The 20,266-nt window shown below is 36.8% G+C and overlaps 1 protein-coding gene across 2 annotated transcripts in view; it reads right to left on the reverse strand.

The window, feature by feature from the left end:
* Positions 1 to 6,083: 6,083 nt before the first annotated feature.
* pde7a (phosphodiesterase 7A) overlaps positions 6,084 to 20,266 on the reverse strand; it is a 158,648-nt gene continuing 144,465 nt past the window's right edge. For both annotated transcript variants that reach the window (XM_039754582.1, XM_039754583.1), the window contains 5 exons: positions 17,663 to 17,754; positions 12,551 to 12,695; positions 11,518 to 11,614; positions 8,244 to 8,324; positions 6,084 to 6,521 (listed from right to left, as the gene is read on the reverse strand). In XM_039754582.1, coding sequence (XP_039610516.1) covers positions 6,310 to 6,521; positions 8,244 to 8,324; positions 11,518 to 11,614; positions 12,551 to 12,695; positions 17,663 to 17,754 — 627 coding nt within the window. In that variant the 3' untranslated portion in view covers positions 6,084 to 6,309. The remainder of the gene's footprint in view (positions 6,522 to 8,243; positions 8,325 to 11,517; positions 11,615 to 12,550; positions 12,696 to 17,662; positions 17,755 to 20,266) is intronic.

The following is a 20,266-nucleotide window of genomic DNA, read 5'->3' on the forward strand; positions in this document are numbered from 1 at the left end:
AATTTGGCTGTGAGTCCGATTAAAAACAGAAGTTGGTTAGAACAAAAGCCTGTAGCCACATGGGGTCTCCCAGGCCTAAGTTTGAGAACCCCGGATATTTTTCTCTATTATAAATATTATGTAACGTGTCTAAGCCTCTGGCTAATGTTAGACAGCACTTAGACTTTATCATTTTATATGTGTGTAAGAATGCACACGAAACCCCAGTTGGGCCTACCCAGCCTTGGATTTGATATACGCGTAGAAAAACATGTCAGAGGGGCCCAAGATCCTGATACCTACAAATCGTAGAAACACCCCGGTGTCTCCAGTGAGGAATTGCTCAGAGTTTCCACCTTCTTTGTTTTCTTGTTTTCTTCTCCTGTGCTTTTCCAGCCTTGCTGAAGGGAGCTAGACAAGCAGGTCCAGGAAGGAATCCCAATACATAGCAGCAGGCTTGCCACCCAAAAGAGTTTTTGTAGTAAAGAACAGTTGAATACTTTGTCATGAGTAGCTTAATAAATAAACAAATCCATAAATACATGCAAATCATGAATCCATCTTTGCATGTGCACTTCAATCAGAAATTAAGTAACAGGAGGATAACACTGCTCACGAAATATAAACAAGGTCTTAAAAATTTATTTTTTTTTTTTACAAAAACAATTGTCACAAGCTGGCATTCTGAACAATTTGACTGGGAATTTAATTGTAAATCATTCATTGAGCCAAAAATAAAAACATTTGAAAAATATCCCAACACTAGCATGCCCCCCACTCCCTTGTTTGTCCCACCTCTCGCAGCAATTACAGCAGGGAGTCTTTTTGCACGAGTTCCTGTCAATGTTGCACAACATAATGAAGTAAGGCAGTGGTCTCCAACTCCAGTCCTTGAGGGCCGCAGTGGTCGCAAGTTTTCATTCTAACCCTTTTCTTAATTGGTGATCAGTTTTTGCTGCTAATTAACTCCTGTTCCTTTCATTTTAATTGACTTTTTTTTTTTTTTTTTAAAAGGATTTCTTCCCCGTTTCTTTAAATGGCTTCATTTCTTTCCTTAAATGGCACCCAAACAGAAATGAAATGAGAAGTGAGTGAGAACACAGCAGAAGACCAACTAAGGCAGGGCCTCAGACTCCAACCAATTTCACTCCAATCTGTTGTTTAATGTCTTGTCGTTAACTAAACTCGTTCTTTAATTCCATGGCTTGTTGATGCTCTCATTGTGCAATAGCAGACATTTCCGAAATTGTTGATTTTCTTTTTCTAAGGGCGCTGTTCAAATGTTTTGGGGACCTGAGCAGATCAGCATTTCTGAGACCTTCATCTTTCTTTGTTTTCAGATATGGTATGAAGGACACAGTGTGCTTGTCATGTTTTGGCTCAACTAAGGGGTCTGAGTCTTCACAAGTAAATCAATTAATATTAATGCACAAGAAGTTAATTAGCAGGAAAAACAGGTCATTAATTAAGGGTTAGAATGAAAACCTGCAGCCACTGTGGCCTTCCAGGTCCTGGGTTGGAGACCCCTGGAGTTAGGTTTGCTATTCCTCCTTACAAAAATTGCTCAGGCAATGTCAAGTTAGTTGAACAGAGGCAGTGGACAGCAAATCTTACGTCTCACCACTGATGTTCATTGGGTTTAAGGTCAGGATTCTTTCTTCGTTTTAAATCAGACCATTGTTGCTCTGTCAATGTGCTTTGGCTCATTTTCAAGATGACAGACAAACGTCCTCTCTATGAGCAGATTTGCCCCCAGGATTAAACTCTACTGTGCAGCATTAATCTTGACCAGACTACCAGTAACTGCTGCTGAAACCTATCACTACAACCTGATGCTGCCACCATATTTTATATTGGGCATGCAGTTTACCTGGCTGATGTGTAGCATTAAAATTTACGCCACACTTACTGCTTAGTCTTAAATTTCCACTTCCGTCTCATAAGGCTTTAAGACTGTCTGCCACATCTTTGTAGTAACCTCCAAGTGACATTTTACAAATTCTTTATGGAGAAGGATAAGGACTACATCCCCACAGATGTACGATAAAGGCCCATTATTGCAGACATTGTTGAACTATTGTATAAACATTGTCTCCAGTTGCAATCACTGATGTTAAACTCAGTCAAAGTGACAACTGGCAACACAGTACCCTGTCTGACAAGTGCATTCTTGTGGTATTGAGGGGGGCCTGATCTCAGCAGAGTGGATATGTAGTATCATATTTTTTGATTTACCATACTGCTGGACCTCGACGACAGGGGGGCTTTACCCTCATAAATGAGCTGCAGAAAGGTGGAGCCCATCAACAAACTGGATGAGCTGGTAACGTAATACCTTGCACCTGAGCAGAATTAATACAATACTTTTTAAATCTGACAATTTGGATTTTTCTTTTTTTAGCAAATAGCTTAACGGTTTTCAATGTGTTTCTTCTGATTTGGCAAGCTGTAAAATATTTTGAGTATCACAGAATATCATTCATACTTAAATAAAAGTGTGGTGTCAAACTCAGATCCTGGAGGACCACAGTAGCTGCAAGTTTTTGCTCCAGCCGCTTTCTTAATTAACATAATGTATATGACTTAATTATGAGCAACTTACTTAATTGTGTTTTTAATCCTTGGCCGGCAACAAAAAGATATACAAACAAACTAACATATGACCAACTAAATCAGGGGTCTCAAAAGGTCCTTGAGGGCCACCATTTTCAGTCTACTCAATCTCCTATTTAGCTGTTAATGAAACATATTATTGAACTCTTTGACTTATTAGTTTACCGTCAAGCCCCCAACTACAGACCACCATCCATATATTTTATGGACCAAAGCTGATCAGTATTTCTTGGACCTTCATTTTTAATTTTCGGAGATTTTATTGAGACAGAATGTATGAAAGACACAGATGTAAATGAGATCTAAGTACGGCTGTAACTAACAATTATTTTGATAATGAATCTGTGATTATTTTGTTGATTCATTGGTTGGGTTGTAAAATCTTTGAAATGAAACACTTTTCATCAAATAAAACAGGTTTGTATAAAATTTTAAAAAAATGAACTGCTTGTAGATATTTTAAACATTTATATAATACATTGAAAATAAATAGTAATAAATGGAAATAAAACCGTTTGTAGCACTTCTGGCACTGGTTGTAGAATAAATATGCACACAATTTACTTAAACACACAATAGTTTGCAATAAATTAACTAAACCTGCAATATGGCTTAAGCATTCAGAGTCACACTAAATAGACACTTTAAACTTAAACATGAACAGTTTCTATGAAGGAGACGGCTTCCTGTCAATGCCTCATGTAAATATCTTGCCACCACAATGTTCCACCACTGAGGAATTATCCTGCTGCCCATCCTGACATTATTTTTTTGTAAGTCTGCAGTAATGTTTGAAACAAACGTTGTTGTCATATTGGGGAAATGTCGAAACTAATTTCCCTTGGTAGCAAAGCAAGTGGTTTCGTTTGTGTGAAACTATTCTCCCTTTGCTATATGCCGAGTTTATTTTAACTGAACATTTATCTCTTTTTACATTATCATCAGATTTTTGGTGTGTCTGGTAACCTTTTACCACTGAAGATCTTTGGCACTCTGTCACAGCCTGCTACATGTTATTTATTGTTGGGGGAGGGGGGGAATGTTTACTAGCTAGTGGTTAATGACATTTTTTTTTTTTAGTTGCATATCATGAAATTCTGCCACATATGCTGGTGTTTTATTTGCATTGTAGAGGTATGGACAATGACTGGAGTTATTCCTCACCTCAAAATGAAAGTCATTTTATTTCAGCTAGCCTAGCAAACACTGCATTATGTATTTGCATATAAAATAACATTCAACTTACTGGGACGAAGGTGAGTCTTGCTCCTCCACAGAGCCTGCAGTGGTATGTTTCCTACTGAAATGTTTGGGCATCTCTGTTGTACTCTTGTACCTTAGCTCTGACCTACACACTCTGCAACTCACAACATTTTTTTCTGCATTCAGAGTAAAGTGTTCCCAAACTCTGTAAGTCTTAGGTCCAGGTACTGTCTTTGCTGGAATGGGTTCACAAATGAATGAAGAAGTGATGCAAATGTGCAGCACAATGTACTCAGCCTAATAACAACAACAACATTTATTTATATAGCACATTTTCATACAAACAGTAGCTCAAAGTGCTTGTTAATGACAAAACTAACTGACAAATGTGATCTTTGTTAAAGTTCTTAATAAACAATTATTACTGATTAGGATGATTAGTTGCTGCAGCCCCAGATTTAAGTTAGCCTGGTCATCTTTACATCTAATTACTGTTTGGCTGCCCGTTAAAGAAGGAATGAATTAAAATTGAAGTCAAGTAAAACCAACGCAACATACTATGTGCCATGATCACTAGTTATTGTTTAACAATGGAGAAAAAGGTTGGAATGAAAACTTGCAGCCACTGCAGTGCTCCAAGAACAGAGTTTGACATCCCTAGTATAGAAGAAGAAACAACAAAATGTAAAAATTGTTTTTGGGGATGGCTCTGTAATTCATATGTTGGCTATGAGCACTCATATAAAACATGATATTTAAGGTAAATTTACCTAAAGCAAAAATCAAAAGAAACTGCTATATTAAAATGAAAGTGACACATGAAAGGTAACTTATCAATAATGACATTTTAAATCTCATTCTAGTCTAAGCAACCTTCTCTGAAGTAATAATTTACCACCACAGTTTTTCCAACTGATTAAGCACCACAGATAAATGCCAACTTGTTTATTATTCAAAATGCAACTGCAACAGGCACGTATCAAAAGTGAATACAGCAAAGCCTTTGCAAATGGCTTCATACTAAGGTCTTCCCAAAAATGGCTGATACAACAAATTGTAAACAGGGTTATCAAACAGTCTTGTACATTAATAACAATATACAAATTAGCTAAAACAAGAAAAGCACCAGTTCTCTTTCCAAACAAAAAAAATAAAACAAAAGAAATTGTGCTTGCTGTACAACATTTAAAAATTAAAATAGAAATTACAAAAGAATGGAATGTCTGAAGATTTAAAAGAAAAAAAAACTTCAATGTCTTACAAACCAGGAAAAATGTAACACCAAAGGCAAACTGATGACCATACGTACAAATAATAAAAAAAAAAAAAAAACCCAGAATGCTAACTCTGAAAATAAAAACTGGTTTGGTCACTTAGCTTTGTGCATAGTTTTAAGGCATCTGTAGCAGTTTCTTAACAGTTTGCATTCTTGATGTGGCCATTTGTTAGAACTGTCACGCTCCAGATGAAAATGTCACTCTTTACTGGTTTTCTTGTTTTTAAAGGGAAAAAGAGCTGCTTTCTAGGAAACAGCTGTTCATCCCTCTTGTTCCCTCTAAAATAAACTGGCAAATACCCTGAGCTAAATTGTGTCTGCCAAGTTGTTTCTTTTTTGTTGTCTCTCACACAACGGTTCAAGTGTCAAGGGTCTTTTATCACCACCTGTCCAGATGAGTCTGTGTGTCCAGATATAAGGCTTGCAGTAGTTTGTCTGAGCCACTTCTCCCGTACTCTTCTGGAGTGAAGCTTGAGCTGCATATGCAAATGCTAGAATCAATTCACAGTGCAAGTTAAGGTTTGGGGCTTCGGTGGCATCCAGTGTGGGCTTTGTAATTTTTTTTTTTTTATATAAACACTAAAATCAGTCAGTTTTGTTCTTTGACCATCCACAGGACAAAGCTCCAATTTAAGTGGTTCATCACTCCTGTGCTTGAAGGCAAACTACAGATTTTTATTATATATATATATATATATATATATATATATATATATATATATATATATATATATATATATATATATTTATTTTGTAAACAGTCTTCATATGGAGGCAGCAAAAAGAGCGGGCTCTTCACATTTCATTTAGTAAAAAAGGAAGATGAGCTTAAAATGTATAATACAATTAGGTTTAAGCTGACGCTTTGAATGGACGTTAGTAGAAAAGATATGGCACTTCTCACACTATTCCCTTTAAATTCTTGTTTTAAAAAGCAAGATTCCCAACATGGTAAGCCACTCTGGGAATTTACCTTAAAATCTCTGGGGGCAGGAGAAAAGTTAAACAAGTAAATGAGGTATCTATATTAGGACTCAAAGAAAAATTGAAGTGAACATAAAATTGATCAGCAACCCCATTAAAAGAAAAAGCAAATCTACGAGGTGTGTCTAAAAATGGAGACGGGGTATAGATCTGGAGTGAGCATGTCTTCCATACTTTTCCAGGCAAGTTGAACTTTATTCATGAAGGTCCCTTTCCTAAAGATGAGGTCATTCTTCTACAATTAAGGGAAGAGGTCATAGTTCTCTGCTTTCCTGAGGTAATGTGTCAGGGTCATTCTCTTCAAAAGCAGGGTCAGTATCATCACCACTGACTGCTCGCCCTTGAAGCATTCCCTTCCAGCCAGCTTTATTCAATCCAAGATAGCCAAGCATTGTTTGAGATAGCCTTGTATCTGTGAAGCGAGCCCACTCCACAAAGAGGGGCTCCACTACATAGGTTATGAAACCTGCAATGGAAGGAAATGTTAAAATCAGCTTGCAGTAATTATTTCATCCCTCCCAAAATGATCAATGACACTAATGAACTAGCTAAAACAAATGCCAAGTTTATTATGTCCCTTTGTTAATATGCAACCCCCTTTTTCAAGCTCAGTTGTACAAACAACATACGTTTTTGTAAGAGTATGAATTTTAACCTAAAGTGGGTTTGGGGTATTCTGACATTTCTGCTGCACAATAATGAATGCATTGAGTAACTGAACTGGTAAACAGATCTACAGTTGAAGTCAGTTTACATACACTTAGGGTGAGTTCTTTAAAACCCCTCTACAGATTTTATACTACCAAACTGTAAATATGGCACATCATTTAAGACATTATTTTATGCAAGGTAATTTTTTCCAACAATGTTCACAGACAAGAGTTTTTCACTTATTAATGACTATATCACAAATCCAGTGTGTCACATGCTTACATACAATTTGTTAATATTTTGTAGCATTGCCTTTAAATTGTTTCACTTGAGCCAAACATTTTTAGCAGTCTTTCATAAGCTTTTTAAAATAAGTTCCTGGAATTTTGGCAGATTCCACCAAACAGAACTGTTGCAACTGGGACAGGTCTGAAGACCTCCTTGCACACACATGCATTTTAGGTTCTGTCCACACATTTTCAAACAGATTGAGGTCAGGGTTTAGTGATGACCATTCTAATACCTTGACCGTGTTGTCCTTAAGCCATTTTACCACAACTTGAGGTATGTATGGGGTCATTGTCCATCTGGAAGACCCATTTGTGACACAGCTTCAACTTTCTTGCTGCGCTCTTGAGATGTTACTGCAGTGTATATACATAATTTTCTTTCCTCATGATGCCACCTATTTTGTAAAGTACACCAGTCCCTCCTGAAGCAAAGTACCCCCACAATATGATGCTCCCACCCCCATGCTTGATAGCTGGGATGGTGTTTTTTGGCTTGCAAACCTCACCCTTTTTCCTCCAAACATAAAGATGGTCATTATGACCAAACAGTTTGATCTTGGATTCATCAGATCAGATGACATTTCTTCGAGAAGGTAAGATCTTTGTCCCCATGTGCCATTGCAAACTGCAGGCTGGCTTTTTTTTTTAATGGAGCACTGGTTTCTTCCTTACTGAGCTGCCTTTTAGGTTACGTTGATATAGGACTGGTTTTATTGTGGATATAAATACTTCTTTACCTGTTTCCTCAGGCATCTTCACAAGGTGCTCTGCTGTTGTTCTGCGATTGATTTGCACTTTTTGAGTCAAAGTACATTCTTCTCAAGGGGACAGAATGCATCCCCCCTTCCCGCACAGTATGTCTTAAACAATATGCCAAATTTAGTAGTAGTATAAAATCTGTATAGGAGTTAAAAAGTGAATTTTATAGAATTCACCCTAAGTGTATGTAAACTTCTGACTTCAACTGCATTTTCTGCAAGGAGGAAAAAGACAAGAAGCCACATGCCGTTCACCACAGAAATCAGTACAATTCAAGGCAGAAGGACTCATAGTGTCTGTGCTAATTTCCTATGGGTGTTAGAGCAAGAGCATGGTTACCAATTATTTCTTTTTAATTAAAAAAATTATTCCAACTTTAACAACAACCAATAAAAAAAATAATAGAGAGTAAGCTGTACCGATTCAAGAGTCTACCATACAGTCTTTCAATAATGAGACAGCAATAGGACCTCCAATAAGAGACTTACCTATCTGAATATCTGCAACAGTTTCTAACTGACGGTCACAAAGTGGGCTTACTTCAAGTTTATATTTTTTTTCAATGTCACCTAAAGATTAAAAAACACAAAATCTATGTTAATTGCCATAATTTGTTGTCTTTGCTTCTCTGTGTTGCTGATTTTGAGTCAACGAAAAGGGAATAATCACCACTTAAGGAAAATAACTATGTTAATTTTCATCCAATCCCATTACAAAATCTTGACCCAAAATTTGTATTAAATATTTCCACAGAACAGATATAAGCACAAAAGAAAAAATCATCACATTTACAATTTGAGTAGTCAGGACCCTCCTAACACTTTGGGCGCTATAGAAAATAGTTGTTAAAAATCATTTGGTGCACGTGTTAGAGAGAAAGAGAGAGGTTAGGAGCACACATTGGATACAGTGCATTGCCACACTCACCACATGGCAAACAAGCTCAGTATCCAGATTCGGACCCAAGTGCAGCCAGCCATGCAATGGGTGACACCTCAGCACCACACTAGTTCAGATGGAGTGGAACAGTGTGAGGTTTTTTATGGTGGCTGGAGTGCCAATCCTGCCACCAACCCCCAGGTTTTTTTTCCCTGCAGGTTTGACGGCCTACATGCAGGGATGGATGCAGATTAACGTCATACCCAGGACGGAGCAATTGCAGGTTAAGGGTCTTGCTCAATGGCCCAACAGAGCAGAGTCCCTTTTGGCATTTACTGGATTCGAACTGGCAACCTTCCGATTACAAGTGCAGATCCCTAGCCTCAGAGCCACCAGTCCACCTGCATGTGTTAGGACCCAATGCTAAAAACTGGACAAATAAATTAAGTTGTATATAGTAAGTAAAATGCAAGGCATTCTGCGTGGGGTCTTGTCTCATTATATATGTGCTGCTCATTAACTCCTAAATAGAAGTAATAGTGATTGCACCAGTTTGAGTCAATATGGTGTTATAGCTACTTCTATAACGTATTCTACACCCAAGGTTTCAAGTTTCTTTGACAGATAGTTCGAGAAAAATTAGCGAAAGATTAAAAGAAAACATGATTTTAGCATGGGCAGAATACAACATTACAATATTAGACACATTTTGAAGAGAACATGCCTTTCAGCCCAACTAAGCTGGACAATCCTATCCACTATATTCCTCAAAAAAAAATTAAGTCTAGCTTTAATGGTTCCTAAATAATAACCTCCTTTGACTTGTACTCTACATATCATGTTATATAACCTAGCATTCTGTTAGCATTTATAATATCATTTGAACACTGTCTGGAAGATGATATTGATGAGTCCACTATAACTCCTAACTTCTTCCCATAAGCAGTGCTTTCCATTTTCAGGCTTTCCAATGTGTATTCAAATCTAACATTTTTACTTTCTATGTGTAATACCTTACGTTTACTTACATTACATTTCACTGGATACAAATCTGTGCAATCCACTTAGCATGACATCAAGCTTGGTACTAACAGTTAATACTGAATCATTTCTTCAATGAAATACAATATTATTGCTATAAGTAGAATATACAACCAAGCCCTTCATGATGCCCACATAAACATCATGCTTTGTTCACATACAAGTTCCTAGATATCATGCAACACTTTTGACCAGTTCAAAGTTTAGGGATCTCTAGCTCAAATAGGGCACTTGTCCCATAGTTTGGGGCAACTTCTCAATATATTTTCACTGGATGTCTTCCATAGTTCAAAGACAAGCTGCAGTCATGTCAAGTATTTAATCTAAACTGTGCTGTGCAGGGAAATGCAGATTGACAAAAACATCCAAAGTAGATTCCTCCCTAGTACCAGTTAACTTAACACTCAATAACACATCAATTCCTTGGGTTCAGAATTGAGCATACTATGAAAATAGAGGTTCTTAAATCTTTGGCTTAACAAAACACCTGAGAATAAATTAAAAACAGCTTTTATATTTTTTGGAAATTAAAAATGTGAAACGAATAGAGGTGTGCACATGAGCTCATGCTTGCTAGTCTATAAAACTGGTATTCTGAAAAACACATTTTATTCACATGTTACAAAATTCCCCACAATGTAAATATCTTGCTCAGCTCTTCCCCATACCATGATTATTCTTACTGGCAGCACACCTTTGCACAATGTTTTGAATAGCCGTGTCAAACACCTGATCACACCACAGTGGAAATGTTTTAAGATGATGGAACATTCTGTTAATGTTAGAAAGGAAACAAATCCAGAGCATCAGGGGAAAAAAAATGTTATGCACATAAGGTGAAAATGTTTTGTCCAATACACTGTTCTATTGTGTGCACCCATTTTATTACAAATAGAAAGGCTATTTCATGTATTTATTTACTGCAGTATTATTTGACTAAGACATCAAAAATTAACAAGTGCCCCTCTGTAATCTGTATGTTCTTGCTGTCTGCTTTTTAATATTGTGTTTTTCATTACAAATGCCAAAGATGCACAAGTGACGTTAACTGCCAACTCTAAATTCTCCTAATATGAATTTGTAAGCATGTCTCGCCATGGACCGACAACCCAATCCATGGCTGGTTCCTGATGCTGCCAGGATTAGCTGTGGTTCTCTATAAAACTAGAATTGCACTATGCAGACTAAGTAAATGAATGCACTATCTTGCTCTCTGAAAATGTTGGTTTTGCTTAAAAACAGAGAATAGAAATGAAACACACACACACATACAACTGTACAGAAATGTGGGCTATAAATTTGAACTGCATTTACTGGGAGTCTCAAAGTTATATATAAAAAAAAAAAAAAAGGGCATATATTTGAAACAAACTTTTAAAACAAAATAAGATATCAAAAATACAGAGAGCATGCAATCTTAGGAACAGGTGCAGCAATAAGAAAATACCAGTGCTACTTTGGGGTCACAGGACTATAGGTAAATTGTATGTGCTTAAAATAAAAAGCACTAGCCAAAATTCAGCAGAAAAAAATGACATTTTTGTAATTGACAGTTACACTTGATTATTATTGCCCATTTGAGAATTTGAGTTTAATTCTGATACACTCATTTTTTTCCTGTGTTAACTCATTTATTTTCTTATAATATATAATATGGTGAAAACAGGACTAACAAAAACAAACACTCCCAACCTTATATTCATCTGTTCCCAAACAGAACAGAAAATCCACTTTTAACATTCTCTTACAATTACCATTTTACCCATAGACTCTCTGCTTAATAAAAGTTTAACGTTTTTAACCTTTTTTTTTGTCTTAACTGTGTGTTGTATATTCACTTACCTTGATGAAAAAATTCTTGAGTTACTTTTTCACTCCACTGCTTACTTAACTCCCAAGTCCTGCATGGATTGCAAATATCTGCACACTTCAATGCCATCTGAAGACAAGAACACAAAATTAAATAGATACAGGTCAATGTGCAGGTCTACTATTAACAAAAAACTCAATTTTGCCGATAAACTACAATATCTTTTGTAGAGAAAAGCCAAGCAAAATGACAGTTTTTATTGGCTAACTAAAAAGATTACAGTATGCAAGCTTTCGAGGCAACTCAGGCCCCTTCTTCAGGCAGGATGTAATTACATCTTACATTATAATTACAGTGGGAAGAGATTTACAACTTGGGAGAAAAAAGTGTAATGACACTTCTTGAATGTAGAGGACAGATGACCTAGTAGGCGCAACAATTCCCTCCTGACAGGCAGAAGCAGTGTTATTAGCCGGGGCAAAACTGGAAGGGTCAAATGGGCCAGCAGTGTAGGAAAAGACTGGCATTACTAAGTTTTCTTCCACATACAGGTACCGTACGTTGTAGCAGACAGGCCCTATTTCATTGGAGCACTTAAGAGCAATGTGCTATAATTCAGCCATTGGCAACACTGGATAAAGCTTCAAACCAATTCTCAAAAGGCTGGACTCATGGCACTCAAAAACCATCTTACTATCCACATCTCTCTACATTGCAACTTTTAAATCTTGACTCAGTTATAAGTTCTGTTCTGCAGAGTTGCCCAGTGCTGGCCTTTCCATAATAAAGCTGGATGTGGATGCCACATTTGTTCAGCCTTGCTAAAGGATGAAGGGTGCACAGCTAAGAGAGACCATACATAAATCAATAAATTCATCTTTCAGAAGAAGGAAGTCAACTAATCACTGAAAATCCAGCAGAGGAGATTTTTATGCTAGCAATGACTGAAAACTGCAGTACTGCTCACAACCACAAGGTACAAAGACAGACTACGGGCGTACATTATTAATTTTCTACAAATGCACTGTTCTACAAAAAGCCAGTTTCTGATAATGATGAACTTACCTGAAGTATAAAGTGTCGATGTCCAGCATCGTCTAAGCATAGGTCCTCTCTGTCCAAATGTGCTCTAAACTGTGATAAATATTCATTCTGCCTACTGATGTCAGTTGCTAAAATCAATGAGCCTAGCTCACTTTCCATTTTCAGCCTGAAAAACAGAAAAGGTTTTTTTTTTTTTTTGGTGGATACATGAACATCAAGTCTTAGTTACTAAACATCTTTTTATTACAAGGTAATGCATTGTTGAGTAGATCAAACTCACAGTACACACAATAACTATATAACACACCATTTTAACAAACAATTCATTAAATACCACAAACAATAGAAAAAAAAACAGATCTATACTGTACATGTCTTTATTTTGAAACAAGTGGAAGTATGAGTTAAGATGTTTCTTATGGCGACTGTATCTCAAATATTTACGATGTATTTTTTCCACTTAATTTAATAAAAATTTGCAGAAGTGAATTAAGTAAATAGATGATATATTGCTCAAACCATATGTAATCTCACGGCATGCCGAGCTGATCATGTGGCAAATGTAATATCAGCAATGAGGTCACCTACTACTACTACTAAAGAAACATATAGATTCCAGGGGGAGAGAGAAAGCTACTTGATTTGCAGCATGCGATAAACTGTACAATCCCAACTAACTAACATTATTGGCGAGTAGTAGGATTGCTTCTAGTATTAATAGAATTATTTTCCTTGGATTAAGTAGGAACCAGTGAATTTTCCAGCTCAGTGGAACATGAAATGTACTAGTATACTTTTTTCAGGATAAGACAAATGAAGGAATTCCCTCTCCTTCAACTCACTCGGGAATTCTTAAATATTCTAACATGAAAATTCGTACCATACTGGGATTTATCTAAGCTATACATAGACAAAAAACAAAAACAATATAACAAATAAAAAAAGGCAAAAAAAGTGTTTCTATTCAAGCATATTTCTTACATGAATATTACTAAAAGAGAAAAGAGGAAAGTAAACTATTGTTAATAAAAAAAAAAAACATCATTCAAGACTCGAAACAGATTTCGGAAATATATTATTGCTAAAGTAAATGCTTTTGTAATGACATAAGTGGTCACTCGACTCACGGCTCTTTGTAAGGAATGTACTAGTCAAAAAATAAAATGTTATTTAAAACACAGTTTTTTTTAAAAAAAAATAATGCTTTTCCCATTAGCTGCACCATTAAAAATACAATGTTCAAAATGAGTTTGTAAATTGTACAGCATATTTTGATTTTCACTTAACAATTCAATAAACTGAACACAAAAGGTTGAGTCATGTAGAGAACTTATTCTTAAAAATGTATGCATAATTTTTGTTTAATACAGGTGATAAAATACAGTACATCATTAATTCAGCAAAAAGTTCAGACTGAAGTGGTTAATGCTGCTGGCTGATGTCATGCTAAACCTTGAGGTTTTCGCTCTACTGCCTATCTTTCTGGTGTTCTTATAGTTTGCATTGGTCCAAAAACACATCCGTCATGCTATCAGTAGAGTAAAATTTATTTAAAAAAAACAAACTTTAAAATAGTTGCAAGAGAATTTGTCCTTCCTGGGGCACATTAAAGTTTATACAAAATCTTATTTGTACCTCTGTTATAGATTTAGAATTGATGAATGTATGAGGTAATTCGTTTTTCTTGACTATCTCTGCTCTTAACCCCTTCCGAAATAATACTGTTGTGCCAGGACATGATGAATGTTTAATAGAGTCTTCCATTAAAGTGCACAACATTAATACTGTAATAAGCAATCTCAATGCACGTAGAAAACCTAGGAAATACGGCATAAACTCCAATAATCTAATTAAAATCACTATTTTAGAGGAACAATGTATTAAAACTATAAAAACAGATCACAGATTAAACAAAAAATACACACAGAGCGGCGCTAATAATAATAATTTAGTTCCTATTCCAAATATCAATAACGCACATAGTACTCACCTCCAAAACATTAAATATGGCACTATTGAATGTTAGAGCTTTAACTAACAAAACGTTTTTTATCAACGATCATATTAGTGATAAAAAAATAGATCTTATTGCACTAAATGAAACGTGGCTTAGTTCAGACAGCGCGGCAGTTTTAATCGAATCTGCGCCTCCGGATTACAGTTTTACTCGTGCAGACCGCCAGGGAAAAGGGGGGGGCGGATTGGCTAACATTTACTCGAGCCGATTAAAATGTAAAGATGTCAGTTTTGGTAAGTTCAAGTCCTTTGAGTATCTCGCCGTTGTTATTCATGGAGATTCTCAAGTTCTAGTACTATCCGTGTATAGACCTCCTAAATATAGCGCGTCGTTTTTTGAGGAATTCTCTGACTTAATGTCAATTTTAATGTCTGACACCTTATATTCCAAATCGTAACCTCAGATCCTCAAATGAGTGTCTCCTTAGAATTCCAAGAACAAAACTTAAAAGAAGTGGTGAGGCGGCCTTCTGCTGCTATGCACCTAAAATCTGGAATAGCCTGCCAATAGGAATTCGCCAGGCTGATACAGTAGCACTTTAAAACACTGCTGAAAACACATTACTTTAACATGGCCTTTTTATAACTTCATTTTAATCTTAATTTAACTTAATCCTGATACTCTATATGTTCAATTTCCTCAAAATAACTATTCATGGTGGCTCTAAAATCGGTACTGACCCCTACTCTCTTTTCTGTTTCTTTTTCCGGTTTCTTTGCCACCACCACCTACTCAAACCTTCATGATGCTCCAACAATGATGGACGGATTAAAAGGCAGAAGTCTACGTGACCATCATCATCATCAAGCCCTTCCGTGAGAACCCTAAATCCAAAGAGGACTGTTTCATTTATGTTAGGTAGAATGCCCAGAGGGGACTGGGCGGTCTCATGGTCTGGAATCCCTACAGATTTTATTTTTTTCTCCAGCCGTCTGGAGTTTTTTTGTTTTTTCTGTCCCCCCTGGCCATTGAACCTTACTCTTATTCGATGTTAATTAATGTTGATTTATTTTGTTTTATAATTGTGTCTTTCATTTTTCTATTCTTTAATATGTAAAGCACTTTGAGCTACTGTTTGTATGAAAATGTGCTATATAAATAAATGTTGTTGTTGTTGAATGCAGCAAATGGCAAACACATTATGGGACACCAAATGTAGATTTAGCATAAAACATTGGCACTACATATATCCCAACATACTATGTCACTCCCCACAACACCCCAGAAATTACCACATCCTTGTGTAGCACCCATGATTTATATTTTGACATTTCAAGCCATCACCGCGATCTTTTCCCTAATCACCGCAAAAGCTTCTCTGTCACTGCTTCCTCTCTGCCACTTTAATTGTGCCATTGTCCGTCACCTCAGACAGACTGTTTCACAGGATGGTGTCTTGGAGCATTATTAATTATATTTTCATACTACATCAACATCTCTGTGATGCATAACAGGCGTTATTTATAGGCTATGTCTCAAGCCTTTAATGATCTCTTGGGCACAGCCATTAGCAGTGTGTCTGTCTGCGGACAGAATGTCTACCTCGTCGAGATGTTTACTTGCCTCGGCAGCAACATTCATGTCTCTGATGACTCATCCTATAAAATCAGGAGAATGATTGGGAGAGCATGGGTGATCATGAGATCGCTGGAAGCTGGTGTGTAGCACTCGCAATACTTTTTTTAAAAGGAAAAAGATCCAATGTTTAGAGTCCTGGTGTATCCTGTTTTACAATATACTGAAGAAGACTGGATTCCTTTGGTACTATGATTCTTCACAGAATGTAAATCCGCTGGTCTGAATTTGTGTTGAACAAGTGGTTGCTCACAGATTCCCAAATGCGGCACATTACCTGCATTGTGAGGGACCGTCAGTTATGGCACTATGGCCATGTGGCGAGATACCCCAAAGGCGATCAGGCTAGCAGGATCTTCACTGTTAAAGACCCAACCCAAGCGACTGGACCAGGCCAAGGGGACACTGTGGTATAGCGAGACCACAGCTCATGTCAGAAGGCCACTTTTTAAAATAAATAATCACCGCACTCACGTCTTAGCGAGGGGGTTTGGTGGGTGTGTGTGTGTGACCGAGCAGTTCCTGGGGAATTTGTGATGCGGGCGGTTCTCACTTAAGTGCACAGGTGACGAGTTGTCTGCATCTGTAATTGTTCCCGGGGGCTTTTCCACAACTGATCCATCTCGCCGTGTAGGTCTGTGGTGCATATATATATATATATATATATATATATATATATATATATATATATATATATATATAGTGAGAGATATACTGTTTTTACTTATTCCTACTTTGTGGCCATTTCTTGGCTGCAACATCAGTACAGGAACAGTATAACTTTCCAATGCTATGGGATATGACATCTGCACTTGGTACAGTGATAGCTGACAGATTAGGGGACAAATGCAAATCTATTCTAGGGTTGTGCATCATAAAATGTTTTGGTAATGTAATTTTTACAATAGAAATCCCTAAAGCACCGCCTTTTGCATGGGCTTTATAAAGTTGATACTGGTGTAAACAAAGGTTTTTAAATCATAGAAGTTTTTTTTTTTTTTAATCTATTAAATCTTTAAATTAAAGTACCATACTTGCTACTCTTCAGATAGCTGTGCTCCTTATTACATAAATCTACACTTTAAGTCACTTATCTGTATGCATGTAATACAGTATAGGCGAAATAACATTCAGTGTATGAAGGGTTATGATAATTTTAGTAAACACATAAATCTGAATCAAAATAATATTTCAAGATCTAATACACCAGAAAATAAACAGAATCTAGTTTATAATGAATTAATCCATATTATCATCTTCAACACAATTCTTTATAACGGGGTTCCCAACTCCAGTCCTGGAGGGCCGCTTTTCTTAATTAGTGATGTTTTTGCTGCTAATTAACCACTGCGGCCTTCCAGGACTGGAGCTGGGCACCTCTATTCTATAACATAAATCCCAGTAATTTTTGAAAAACTATTTTTCATTTTACCATCAGCACTATGGTAAAACCGACACTACATAAGTATCACACAACTTTCGTGCACTGAAATATGCAGAATTCAGATGTGATGCAAGTCCTTGTAATCCAGCATTCATACCTATCCTCTGCAGAAAGATGTGCAAAAAGCCCAGATTCCCGCAGCAGGCCTACAGCTGACCGCCAGTGATGATTCTCTAAGACTGAGGTATTCTGGAGGTAAGTAAAAAAGAAGAGAAAAATGAAACAGTGAAAATTATTTAGATTAGGATTAAAGTAAGGATTTATGAGAACTACTTCAAATGAAATAATACGAGACAACATGCACTGCACAAATAAAATGCAAAACTTACTCAAATTGTTTTTGGCAACTACGATATTTCTTATTTCTTATTATGACTAGTTCACTTTCTTTTTAGTTCTAGAAATTTTTATAAAATACTCTAAATACCATGTAATCAGTATCACAGATTATTAAATATGTGATAATTCACTATTCCACTTTCAGCATTAAGCCTTCACATCTTATAATTTTCTTATATGCTCTAAGAATGAGTGTGTACTAAACGATGTAAATGATGGCATGACATAAGCGTTTCGGACAAATAGTAAATGGACAAAACTGTGGCGTTGGTGTGGGTTTTGGAGCTCAGCAACAAATACATGCAGTTAGTAACCCCCCGAGTAATAAGCTCGACTAGAACTCAATGTTAACAAGCATCAGTCTTTAGTGGCCAAAAGCCAAATACAAAAGCATCTTGTTTTCAGCTTTGCAGGTGATAAAAGTGTGACTGAAGCTAGGCACCACAAACTAGACACGTAAATGAAGATATTAAGTTAGAAAGTGCTAGTATATGCACATTAAAGCTGTGCAACGAAATGTTTTTAATCTTGTTCCCACAGATATTCTGCTACACAATAATTCAAAATCTGTCAACAGTGGGTAAACCACTGTAAAATATTAAACCACACAAATATTAATTTAAAGTGTTAATTCTGGCTTTAAATATAAAGTTACACTTTTTTTTACTTTGAACTAGAAAGCTGTATTCCATGATGACAGACTGGATAAACATATAGGCACCACAGACCTATCAAAGAGCCTCTTATACAAGAACATTTATATTTTGGAGATGATGGGAATTAAAGGCGAAAAAACAAAAAGAGTCTAACGATATTGGACCGCGCTGCATGTGGAAGCACAAATGGGTAATAAATCTGCCCTGTATTTTACAAATGTGTCAAGTGCTGAGCAAGCAGTACAAAACCTTCAACAGGTCCAAATCATATGGACAAATATAAATAATAAATATATCTATATATATATATATATAAAATTCTTTTCACGTTTGAAATGGTAATTACATATGACCACAGAACATATTATAATACAGGAAGTAATCACTTCGTTTGTGGACACCATTTTTATATCGTCTTTACAAATTGTTATTATTTGTGTGAGAGTTATTTTACTGATATTGAAAAGAAATAAATACAAATACGCCGATCTATCCCATAGAAGTGCGCCCCGCTTCGCCCTCTCCCAGCCCACCACTCTGGACTCCAGCGCTGAGCCGTCCGTCCACCACTAGGTGCGTTCTGACAGAGAAGTTTTATTTATTCGTCCATGTCACTGTTGCGGAAACTGACACACTGTAACTTTTTTTTTTTTTTTTAATTGCCAGTACTTCATAGTAGAAGAGATGAGGAAAACATCTTTGTGTCTTTCTACTTTTTAACTGCGCTGAGCTGTAAACAATGTGAAGACAAGACTGCCTTCAGCAGCGAGGAGTCATGAGAACAAAGTGGACGCTGAAAGGCGTGGAATGTTGAGCTCCTCCACCGGGTCGAGAGCTTCGCAGTTTCAGACAGCGTCCTCTCTTCTCGCACTGTGTGACACTTGGAGTGCCCCTCGGCTCCTGGAAGAGTGGAAATCTTTGCAAATGAGTGTAATCGGCGCCATCGAAGCAAGACTCTTTTTGTAAATTGCACTGCACAACTACTTACTGTCCCTTAAGGTGAGTTCGGGTCACTAAAACGCTGCAACATTCAAGGTTGCTTTTGTGATGAATTCTTTTAACAAAATGTAGGGTTTACATCTAAGAAGATGTACCGACCTCTTCATGTTAAGTTTTGGACTTGGGAATTGTTTGGACCTGCTGCCCGTTAAGCATGGAACAGCAGCGTCCACATTTCTCAGAATAATTTTTCTCTGAAATCACAGGCACACAGAGCAACATTGTCAGGCAGAAATTTGGAGGATCACATACAAAATGTTATTTCTATACCACACCGGTCGTGTAGCATCTTTCACAAGGGATCTACAGAGAAATGATCCAAATACATTTAAGCTGCTGTTAGTTATACTAACCTGTTGTGTTATAGTGCCTTCTTTACTTCTTAAATGTTAATGTTTTACTGTTTAATAATTTATATACTACATTTTATTTTTTTCCCCTTGCACTCAGTGAGCGAAGCCACTGGTAATCAGCTAGTATTATATAAATGCGAACTGTGAAAAATGAAGGACGGCTGGCCGTGTCCTTGAGTGGCGGTTCAAGGCCTCTGGGCTGACTGTCCACAAACAGGCTTATAGGGAACACAACAGGGCGTATGCAGAAGCTCTGAAGGTTGCACGGTCCAAGTTCTATTCCACCATCATCAGCAACAGTTCCAGGAACCCCAAAAAACTTTTTTCAACTATAAATCACCTTCTCAAACCTCC

This window comes from Polypterus senegalus, chromosome 5, assembly GCF_016835505.1.
Source record: "Polypterus senegalus isolate Bchr_013 chromosome 5, ASM1683550v1, whole genome shotgun sequence".
In the NCBI taxonomy this organism is placed as follows: domain Eukaryota; kingdom Metazoa; phylum Chordata; class Cladistia; order Polypteriformes; family Polypteridae; genus Polypterus; species Polypterus senegalus.